Raw genomic sequence first — 11,699 nt, forward strand, 5'->3', positions numbered from 1 at the left:
AGTCAGAGAATTTTTCCTGTGGGCTAGCCCAGCCAAGGAAGGGAAGTGGGAAGTGACTGACTAGTCATAAGCTTCATGCATAGGCGTACGGGTAATTTTTTTTTGCCAAGGGAGGAGGGGAAGGCGGTAAACCATTTGCCATTCTTCTCGTAATTCAAACTGAGAATTAGTCAGCCACTTCTTCACTTTCAGACCTATTACTGAAGCTATCTTCCATAAACTGTTCTACGAGCGGAGGTGATTCTAGAACGTTATGCAGGTTATTCTAATCAATTCACGACTGGAAATAGCCCATTCCAGCTAGTGCAGTGCAGTACAGTGTCCAACAATAAAAAAAAATCAGAATATGATACCATGATACCCTTCTCTTATAACCAGAAACTCATCACGTGCTAGGCAACCACTGTCTCGTGTAAACGTGACTGGATTATTACGCCGACGTCAGGTTTAATAGAAAATACTTATCTCTTCAAAATAATAATAAAATAATCCTGAAAAGGTCTTTAAAAAGTGGCTTTGCCCAAAATTTGGGTGGGCTGCAGCCCCCCTCGGTCCCCCGGCCCGTAAGCCCATGGTTTCACGGGTGTGGAGGGTGAGTGGTAGCTCCTTGGACTTGGCTGTCTAGAGACTCAGTACAGGCACCTTCTGTGAAATCCACACGGATGTAAAAATAGAATGAAGGCAAATTCACGCCTAAAACGAAAATAGTAATTCGAGGCAATGTACTCGAAAGTAATCAGGTGTATTTGGCTCCTCTTCCCTATTCTGAGGCTGCATAAGACGCGAAATGACTTTTACACCAGAACGAGGCTCTGCTTCGAAGAACACCGAAGAACCTCCCAAACCGGAGGTAAACAGGCCTCTGGCCTGTATATATGTGTACTTTTTAAAATTAGACTTCCATCGGCCCCCGTGTGGGCGGACCGGTACGGGTGGCAGCTCTGGCAACTTTGTGGTAAATGTGGATTGGAAAAAGCTAATAGCTGGTATGAAGAGAAGCCGGAGGGAGTGGTGGAAAGTGAAAACTTCAAGATACTGTGGGATTTCACAGTCCAGTGTGATCGGAAAATTGAGGCAACAAGACCAGACATTGTCTTTACTGATAAGAAGGATAGAGAGGTTGTGATAATTGATGTTGCCATCCTGGGTGATGACAGGGTGAAAGGTAAGGAACTTGAGAAGATACAAAAATACCAATTACTGAAAGATGAAACTGTAAAAGTCTGGCGCATGCGAAAAGTCATTGTAGTGCTTGTTGTTACTGGGGTCCTAGGAGCCGTATCAGTCAACTTTAAGGAGTACACAAAGCGAATCGGCGTGAACGTGAGATTGGAAGTTATCCAGAAAACAGCATTGTTGGGGACAGCAAAGTTACTAAGGAAAGTACTGTCCCTGCAAGAAGAAGGAAAAGAGAGACCCGGGAGCCGTGGTGATTTGTTGTAACCCGCTCTTAAGGACTATAAACCAGGCCGAACATCCTGCCTTAGTCTACAAGGAATGGACATAATAATAATATTGTAGCGCTAGAAAAGGAAGGGGGCCTACTTCATTGTCAATGTAGCTTGCTCTTATAATACACGGGTAGTAGAAAGAGAAATGACGAAGATCGACCACTATCAGGACTTAAAAGTGGAAGTGCAAAAGATCTGGAACTGCAGAAGTGTGTCTGTCATCCTTATTGTAATTGGAGCTCTTGGGACTGTGAGTAAACACCTAAGGATGTGGGTCAGCGAGTTGGGAACACCTGGGATCATTGCATTGCTCCAGAAAGCTTGTTTCTTAGGAACAGCCAAGATCCTAAGAAGGTCCCTAGAAACCTAAGGCTAAGGGAGATAGCTTGATGCTTTGGGGAATAAGGCCACCTATAGGTGTAAGACATGCACATATTAATAATTATAATTGTTGGTTTTCACTTGACGTCACTAAAATTCAAACTAAAAAGCTATCGATCCTTCCGAGATTTTACTTTCACGATGCATTAGAGCAGCTGAAAACTATTTTTCATACAAAGTTTCGCTTCAAAAGGGTTCTCGGTTTTGTGATATAGTACGCTTGAATTTCTAAGCTTTTGCGTGACGTTGCATTTACATGACGGCCAAGAGAGTTGTCATGTAGGTTAAAAAAAATGACCTATTTCAGGAAATTTTGCTATCTAAACAGTTCATGTATTAGAAAAAGTATTACTTTAATGTTTATGAGTTTCTCGAAGAATAAATTTATCCCGCCTCGCTCGGATACGGCCTGAGGTGCTCCAAAAGTCCCATACAATTTACTGTAACGACGTTACAGTGAATTGTATGGGACTCTCCAGGATACTTAAAGTTCAGGCAATTTGTGTCCCCTCATGCGGTTTGTAAATCCATTTTATTAATCGGCTTGTGCCGCGACTAAAGAATCAGCTGTAATAGTTGATTTTACTTTATCTTTCACATGATTTTCGCTCAGATACGGCCTGAGGTGCTCCAAAAATCCCATACAATTTACTGTAACGACGTTACGACTCTCCAGGGTCCAGTTGTTCGACGGCCGGTTAGCGCTTAACCTGACGTTAAATTTAACCCGGGTTTCTTTTTCTTGTGTTCTGAAGCATTTTCTAGGATAATTTTCTGATTTATTTTTAGAGCTTCCAATCATCATCTTGTAGACAAAAAGAATTAAAACTGAAATGCTTTATTAAGCTTTCAAATCTGAATTGAAATCTCGCACTAACCCTGGGTTATCTCAACCCAGCCTTGAACAACTCAGCCCTGGATACTTACAGTTCGGGCATTTTGTGTCCCCTCATGACGGTTTGTAAATCCATTTTATCGACCGGCTTGTGCCGTGACTAAAGAAGCAGCTGTAATAGTTGATTTTACTTTATCTTTGACATGATTTGTTTGTCACTGGACATGATTTTTATATCAAAAAGAGCGATCAACTTTCATCCATCCATTTCTACAAAAGCAACGGAATTACTTCTCACTATTAGCGGACAACCACGAACCGTGACTTCGTCGTATAAATATGCGGCACCGAAGAAAGACGAAAAAGCTAACCTTTTTTGATCAAATTATTTTAAGGTTTAAATTCGAAGCCTAATATAGTGTAAAATAATTATAATTTACTTTTACCGGTATCACTTGTAATAATAATAATAATAATAATAATAATAATAATAATAATAATAATATAGAGTGGCTGTCGTGGGATATGAGTTCCTACGAAAGTACGCGCTTCTTTTGACGACATTGGGACGGTGGAGGGTTTACATATCTTACACTTAAATAACGGAAATTTTCCCACTCGAGCTCGTAATTGTGGTATGCGTTTCAAGCGCAATATCAATACCATTCAAACACTTACCAGTTTCTGTTTCCCTGTCTGGCACTAGTTAAAATAAAATAATAAGAATTCTGACTAAGCAATGATTTATCTTGAATCCTATTCGAAAAAAGGAAGGGCTAATTTCCAAATGCCTCAAGACCATGCGGATAAAAAAAACGTCCTAATAGAAATTTGAAACAAGGCGCTATCAGAGCGTACTCTAGGGCGTAGTTGCATCACGCATATGTCAGGATTTTTTTTGTCAGGCACGTGTGAGTGTCGCAATATTGTCAATTGTTAAGGGGTGGTTAAAATGGGCGAAAAAAGAGACGGGGAGCCACAATGGACGTTGTTTAGTATGTAAATAGCTCGACTTTTTCCTCTGAATTCCTAACGTAAACTGGCTCACCAAATAGCAAACGCGCACGATTATGAAGAAATATTATGGACTGGGAGCAACCTCTGCATTTCGAGTGGGAAGCGAACGCGCGCGTGAGCGGCGAAGCCGCGAGGGGCGGAGGAAACGAAGAGTTCTCACTTTCTTTGCCCCGCACCTTGCTCCCGCGTCTCCTTTCGCATGCCACTCGCGCGTGACTTCTCTCGATATCCCTTAAATGGAGATGTTGCTCGTAGGCTGTTAATAATAATAGTAATAATAATAATCAAAGCTTTATTCATACTGAAGATATCTATTAACCTTATACAACGCTGGTCTTAACAAGATGTCCAGTAAATAAAATTTATAATAATATTATTCTAAATTACATTCAAAGACGCTAAAAACTGCTAAGATAAGACTACTAAAAACCGTTACTTCAAGAGCCGACTAAAAGACTAATTAAAAATATTAAGAACTACTAAATACTATTAAAAACACCCTGAAAAAAAATCCAACTATACTGTACTTACACATGTAGTCATACTGTACATTTATGATTACTAATGTCACTGTCTCAGTCTCAATTGTTTAAAAAGATTGAATTTAAAAGAGCCTATGCCAGTTGTGTTCTTAAGTTCTGTAAGGAGTGAGTTCCAGTCATTTGCACCAGCAATTTGGAAAGTCTTTCTTCCTGAAGAATTCTTAGATTGTGGTACGTCGAGAGTGCGTTGGTTCGCCAAAAAATTAGTTGTAGTTAACTGATAAAAAAAAGTCAACAGTTAAGTAATATTATATTAATGTTAATGAAAGCAACAAAGTTTTGCAAACAGAAATGCTGTTTTCTGACATTTTTCTGTCCCGCTGATGACCGGGTTAAAAAAAGGTTAAAGGCATGTTTATAGTGGAAATTGCACTTAGCTTGTCCAGCTAATTTTACAGGCACTCCACTCAAATATTTAGAAACAAATAATTCAAATACAACATAACAGGATTAAAAACCCCAACTGGCAGAAGGCGACCAGTTGGCTATTTACAAGCGAGGCTGAGAATTTGAACTCGGGACGACCGAGCACAAATCCAGCAAGTGGCCAGAGCGGGACTCGCACCCGGGACCGCCGGATTGCGAGTCCGACACGCTGACCACTCGGCCACGCTGCCTCCTTTTTGTGGCACATTAACTTATATTACTATGTGCAAAAGGCACACCAGGGCAGTACTTGACAAACAGAAAGCATAAGTCAAAGAGCTGGTCGTAGAAAACTCAACGAATAATTCGTCTTCTGATATTAACAAGATTTCTGTGTTCGGAAAAGGAAAATACTGTTTTACGGACCCAAAAGATCGTCGTGTTAAACATTACCCAAATAAAAAAGTTGTGACTCTTAGCAATGGTTCTGGCTAAAAAGAATTTCTGAGAGTTCAAAGAAATCAGCAGTCTTTCTTTCGAGTACATGGAATTTGTACTTACGAGAAATCATTTTTGTAACTGATGAGTTCTAACTATTGAGACTTTTTTAATAGAAAGAAAACCTCGTGTTTAAACCGGTCTTACTGAAACAGTAGGGGAAGTTTCATTTCTTAAAACCCTTGGATATCTTTATGAGGCTTTTGAAATATGCGAATAAGGTACGTTTGCAAAAAAGGTAACATTGCGGGACGCGGAAGAGGATGTCGACAAAATCTACATCGAGGTAAAAAAACTTCTAACATCGCAGGTGGAAAACCTACATGCGGTTTCTCACTTCAACACAACACATTTAATGCCTTGAACTACGCCCAAGACTTTGGAACCACAGTAAAGGAATCGCTTAAAAGAACTACGAGTTCGAAGAAGGCTCACGAAATAAAAGTCGAACTGTCCCGTGTCAAATACTTTCATGCCTTTGTCAGCACTCTACACTATCTCTCTCCCATTGGTGCAAACAGTGATTGAATTCACCAATTGAATTCCAAATTTGTTGTTTAAGACTATATTTTGGCATAGATAATGTCTCTCGTCGTCTGTTGCAATGGATTGCAAGGATTAAAAATGGATTGAAACTTAGGTCAACAACAAGATGCAGGACATGCAGCAACCAGATAAGTACAAGAGTGATTCCGATCAGATATGAGATCATGAAAAATGTACCCTCTGGAACATCTGTTTCTCTTGACAAAATAAAGTGCTTCTTCACTCTAGCTACACTGTTTTGTGCTACAGACTTTGTCGACGTTCTCTATCGCGTCTCACACTAATCGAATAGTCTACAACCAGCTCCATGACTGACGCTTTATGTTTGCCTGGTAGGATCCTGGTACCTTTAGCATACAGTTATACCAGTTAATGTGGTGTCACCGAGACATGAGCGGGACAGATAAATGTCATAAAATAACTTTTACTGTTTGGGAAACTCTGTTGCTTTCATTAACAGCAAAGATCGCATTCAGTATAATTATTAGAATGTTACTTAACTGTTAACTTCTCGTTTCTCAGTTGACTACTAATTTTGTGGCCAAGATAAGTTAAGCACTGTTGTTTTGGCCAAATATCAGTTAACTGTTAACCCCATTGGTACCTTTACGTATCTATATATTATTCCTACAGCGGAATTGATTTAATAGGAAGTATTCCTGGGCCCTAACACAGGTCAAGTGAGAATGTCTTGAGGAATCGGTAGGCAGGAATCCTTTGCAGGTGTGACTCTCAGTTTAGTTAAGAAACAAATAGCCTTAGAATGAGTCCAACAAATCTGCTTGTGATGATGTGAAAATTTTCTAAGAAGCCAATTACGATTAGATAAATTAATACAATTCTCCTCGAAAAGGGATAATCCCGTCACTTTCTTATTACGATCGGATCATGGAATAAAATCGGGAGAGCTAAAATGATAAAAGCGAACTTAACTCGCATGCAATATGGTTGAGGTCTATCTTACCAAAGCAGTCCAATTCACATCCTGTGGAGCAACACTTAAGCTTTGTGGGGCAACTATTGTCAGAAGAACAAAAGTTTTCTGGGTCTTCTGGGCATTCCGCTGGAGCCTCGAACGTTGGACATTTGCCTGGGCGGGGTGACGGCGTTGACGTTGCCAACTTGTTTTTAAATTTTTCCCAGACTGGCACTAGTTGAAATTAAAAAGAGAAAAACACCAACTAAGCCATAATGTTGATTTCTATTCAGAAGAGTAGGGGGCGAACTTATATATGAGTTCTTTTTTTGAAAGTTTCTCTGGGGCAAAACTAGTGAAATCAAGAACGAATTAACAAACAGACATATGATTAAAGAAATAAAATAAAATAATAGTAATAATAATGATAATGCTAATAATAATAATAACAATGATAATCTTTTATTCATAAGAAAGCTAACTATAAAATGCTATTTACAACGACCAGTCAAGGGGAGAAAGATTAAGGAGAAACCCAGGAACATGGAAACCTCGCTGATTTCGCTTTTGTATTCAAGTTACTCGTTAAGTTACTCTCACTATGAGGCCCTCCGAGTTATCCTCTTATATGTTTGCAGCTGTGATCATGAGACTCCAAAATATTTACAATTGTGACAAGGCGCAGATCCAACAATACTTTAAAATGTGACAGTTATCCGGGATAGCGTGAATCGCAAGCTTTCAGCAAAAATATATATATGGATCAAGAAAGAACACGGCGATGCCCTTGTTCAACCGAAAACTTAGCGGGCCCCTTTTAGCAAAATCACACAGAAATATATACAAGGATATACAAGGGCATCGCTCGTATTCAAGCCAGTGTAGCCGGAAAGAAAACCAGGGGCCGGTTGCTCGAAGCCTGGTTAGCGCTAACCGTTGGTTAAGAGGTATCAAAATGTATAGGTTTCCATGGTATTTAACGCTGGTTAGCACTAACCACGCTTCGAGCAACCCGGGCCAGGGCGCTTGCCGTCTTGCTAGGTGTCAGCAGAGAGCCCAGGGCCAGACCTATCCGTGGGAGGGTGGCTGACTTCTTTTGTGTAGGGAGGGGAGATTTCGTCACTTTGATTAGACTTTCATGTCAGAAAGCAGTGCAAAGTCAGAGAATGTTTCCTGTGGGCTAGCCCAACCAAATCAATACTGTGACTGACTAGTCATAAGGGAAGTGGGAAGTGACTGACTAGTCATAAGCTTCATGCATAGGCGTAAGGGTAATTTTTTGCCGGGGGGGGGGGCGGTAAACCATATGCCATTCTTCTCGTAATTCAAACTGAGAATTAGTCAGCCACTTCTTCACTTTCAGACCCATTACTGAAGCTATCTTCCATAAACTGTTCTACGAGCGGAGGTGATTCTAGAACGTTATGCAGGTTATTCTTATCAATTCACGACTGGAAATAGCCCATTCCAGCTAGTGCAGTGCAGTACAGTGCCCAACAAAAAAAAAAATCAGAATATGATTCCATGATACCCTTCTCTTATAACCAGAAACTTATCACGTGCTAGGCAACCACTGTCTCGTGTGAACGTAACTGGATTATTACGCCGACGTCAGGTTTAATAGAAAATACCAAGAGAGAATAAAGGGGACAGAAAAGGCATCCCCCATACACACCCTATTCCATAGGTAATTCGTCTCGAGCTATTTTTAGAATCGGGATAAAATTACCTCGCGAGCTGCATGGATGTTTCGTGGAGGTTTCGCATGATTAAACGCCGTGCAAAACATGTCGGGCGAAAGGCAATGAAAGCGTAAAGAGATCGAGAGCATTTCTGAATATTAAAGCGAAATGAGTCGGCGCTCACCTAGGAAAAGGGAATCGCTGGACTCCTTGACAACCCGTGAAATCAGTTTAACTCGAAGTTGTCGTAACCTCAGTGCTTTAATAAAATGAGAAATTTCTCCGGCCTATTGAAACCGGATTAACTGCAAAAACCGTGGACGAAGATCTGCTTGTTATAAACGTTGGATCTCTAGAAAAGAGATCCCTATTGAAACCGGTCGTTTGTACAATAAAGCAAGTAGGACGCCAAGTGGGCATGTTATTTTTGTTGAATAATAAAAGACTAATAAAAGAATAAATATCAAACCAGATATTGCTCTCTTCAAACTGTAAATTATTAATGATCCTGAGAGAATATTCAGCGTGTTAAGGATTTCCCTGCCGTACTGTTAGCTCTATACAAGAGAGGAAAGGCGATTCTTTTTTAATTTCCATTTCGCTGACACCGCTTTAGTAGAAATCTCTCTTTAGTCGGTTTCGTCGACAAAACGAATAGCAATATCGCTCTCCGAGTCTTCTGCCATTTTTTTCAGCGTCAATCCGCGAAGGACGCGTGGTCTGAGCGTGGGTCATCCACGTGGAGCACATTCGCGCTTTGTGATTAGCTGTTGTCTAATCCCCCTTGGGATCTGTAGTCTTAAAAATAACTCGAGACGAATTACCTATGGAATAGGGTATGTATGGGGGATGCCTTCTATGTCCCCTTTATCCTCTCTTGAAAATACTTATCTCTTCAAAATAATAATAAAATAATCATGAAAACGTCTTTTTTTCAAAAAAAAAATTTCGGTGGGCTGCAGCCCCCCTCGGCCCCCCGGCTCGTAAGCCCATGGCTTCATGGGTGGGGAGAGTGAGTAGTAGCTCCTTGGAATTGGCTGTCTAGAGACTCAGTACAGGCACCTTGTGTGAAATCCACACGGATATATAAATAATAGAATAAAATAAACGAAATAAAGGAAACAAAACAAAACAAAACAACAACGACAACGACAACAAAAAATGGAAACCACTCAGGAGCCAAAGCTTTCAAACACTCACTTGTTGATATTGATGACGTTGCCTTAGATGAAATAACAACTGAAAAAGTAAAAAGAAAGTACATTAAAAAAACAAACAAACAAAAAACATTTGCTGCCGAAGCCACTCGACAAAGTATTTAAGTACATGTTGGTTCTTTTTTTTAAAGTTGTGGGAACTTTGACTAACCTTAGTTATAGCAAGTACAGAACCGAATTCTTGGATATGAAACGTTAGAAATGCACGACCACATCTTCAAAAGAACGTATATTTTACTTGGTTAATTTTGAAATATGGGCTCTGATTATCAGTCAAGAGCGAAAGTGAAAGGAAAAAGCGTGGACTTGGAATCCTCGCGCCTCTACCGCACTTCCAGCAGCCTCTTGTCCAAAAACAACATTAAAGGTCTTTTATTTAGGCTAATTTATTTGAAGCCATCGATCTAACCCTCCTATATGCTTGCGGCTGTGACTATGCAGCTCTTTAATATTGACGATTTAAAGAAGGCGCGGATCCAAGAATACTTGAAAAATGTGACCGTCATAGAATAGACTGAGTGTCAAACTATTAGTAGCAAAAAAAACACAAAAAGGTTGAAAACACAAAAAAAAAAACTATTAAGCAAAACAAAATTCTAAATTAAAAAAAATGAGACTAATACTAATAATAATAATAATAATAATAATAATAATAACAGTAATAATAATGTTAATCATTATAGAATACAAAGGAAAGCATGATAACGCGGCACGGTATATGCACTGGCAACTTTGTGTTAAATGTGGATTGGAAAGAGCTAATAGCTGGTATGAAGAGAAGCCGGAGGGAGTGGTGGAAAGTGAAAACTTCAAGATACTGTGGGATTTCACAGTCCAGTGTGATCGGAAAATTGAGGCAACAAGACCAGACATTGTCTTTACTGATAAGAAGGAGAGAGAGGTTGTCATAATTGATGTTGCCATCCTGGGTGATGACAGGGTGAAAGGTAAGGAACTTGAGAAGATACAAAAATACCAATTACTGAAAGATGAAATTGTAAAAGTCTGGCGCATGCGAAAATTCATCGTAGTGCTTGTTGTTACTGGGGCCCTAGGAGCCGTATCAGTCATCTTTAAGGAGTACACGAAGCGAATCGGCGTGAACGAGGGAGTTATCCAGAAAACAGCATTGTTGGGGACAGCAAAGTTACTAAGGAAAGTACTGTCCCTGTAAGAAGAAGGAAAAGAGAGACCTAAGACCCGTGGTGATTTGTTGTAACCCGCTTCTAAGGACTATAAACCAGGCCGAACATCCTGCCCGAGTCTACAAGGAATGGACATAATAATAATATTGAGGTGCTGGAAAAGGAGGGGGGCCTACTTCATTGTCAATGTAGCTTGCTCTTATAATACACGGGTAGTAGAAAGAGACATGACGAAGATCGACCACTATCAGGACTTAAAAGTGGAAGTACAAATGATCTGGAACTGCAGAGGTGTGTCTGTCATCCTTATTGTGATTGGAGCTCTTGGGGCTGTGAGTAAACACCTAAGGATGTGGGTCAGCGAGTTGGGAACACCTGGGATCATTGCATTGCTCCAGAAAGCTTGTTTCTTAGGAACAGCCAAGATCCTAAGAAGGTCCCTAGAAACCTAAGGCTAAGGGAGATAGCTTGATGCTTTGGGGAATAAGGCCACCTATAGGTGTAAGACATGCGCATATTAATAATTATAATTGTTGGTTTTCACTTGACGTCACTAAAATTCAAACTAAAAAGCTATCGATCCTTCCGAGATTTTACTTTCACGATGCATTAGAGCAGCTGAAAACTAATTTTCATACAAAGTTTCGCTTCAAAAGGGTTCTTGGTTTTGTGATAGAGTACGCTTGAATTTCTAAGCTTTTGCGTGACGTTGCATTTACATGACGGCCAAGAGAGCTGACATGTAGGTTAAAAGAAATGACTTATTTCAGGAAATTTTACTAGTACATGTATTAGAAAAAGTATTACTTTAATGTTTATGAGTTTCTCGAAGAATAAATTCATCCCGCCTCGCTCGGATGCGGCCTGAGGTGCTCCAAAAGTCCCATACAATTTACTGTAACGACGTTACAGTAAATTGTATGGAACTCTCCAGGGCCCAGTTGTTCGACGGCCGGTTAGTGCTTAACCCGGGGTTAAATTTAACCAGGGTTTCTTTTTCTTGTGTTCTGAAGCATTTTCTAGGATAATTTTCTGGTTTATTTTTAGAGCTTTCAATCATCATCTTGTAGACAAAAAGAATTAAAACTGAAATGCTTTATTAA

At 40.0% G+C, this 11,699-nt stretch overlaps 1 protein-coding gene across 1 annotated transcript; it reads left to right on the forward strand.

Moving 5' to 3' along the window:
• Positions 1-10,118: 10,118 nt before the first annotated feature.
• On the forward strand, positions 10,119-10,625 carry LOC140949435 (uncharacterized). Its single transcript, XM_073398596.1, has one exon. It carries the CDS (start codon positions 10,119-10,121, stop codon positions 10,623-10,625), a length of 507 nt encoding a protein of 168 aa, XP_073254697.1.
• The last annotated feature ends 1,074 nt before the right edge of the window (positions 10,626-11,699 follow it).

Source organism: Porites lutea, chromosome 10 (genome assembly GCF_958299795.1).
Source record: "Porites lutea chromosome 10, jaPorLute2.1, whole genome shotgun sequence".
NCBI classification, from domain to species: Eukaryota; Metazoa; Cnidaria; class Anthozoa; order Scleractinia; family Poritidae; genus Porites; species Porites lutea.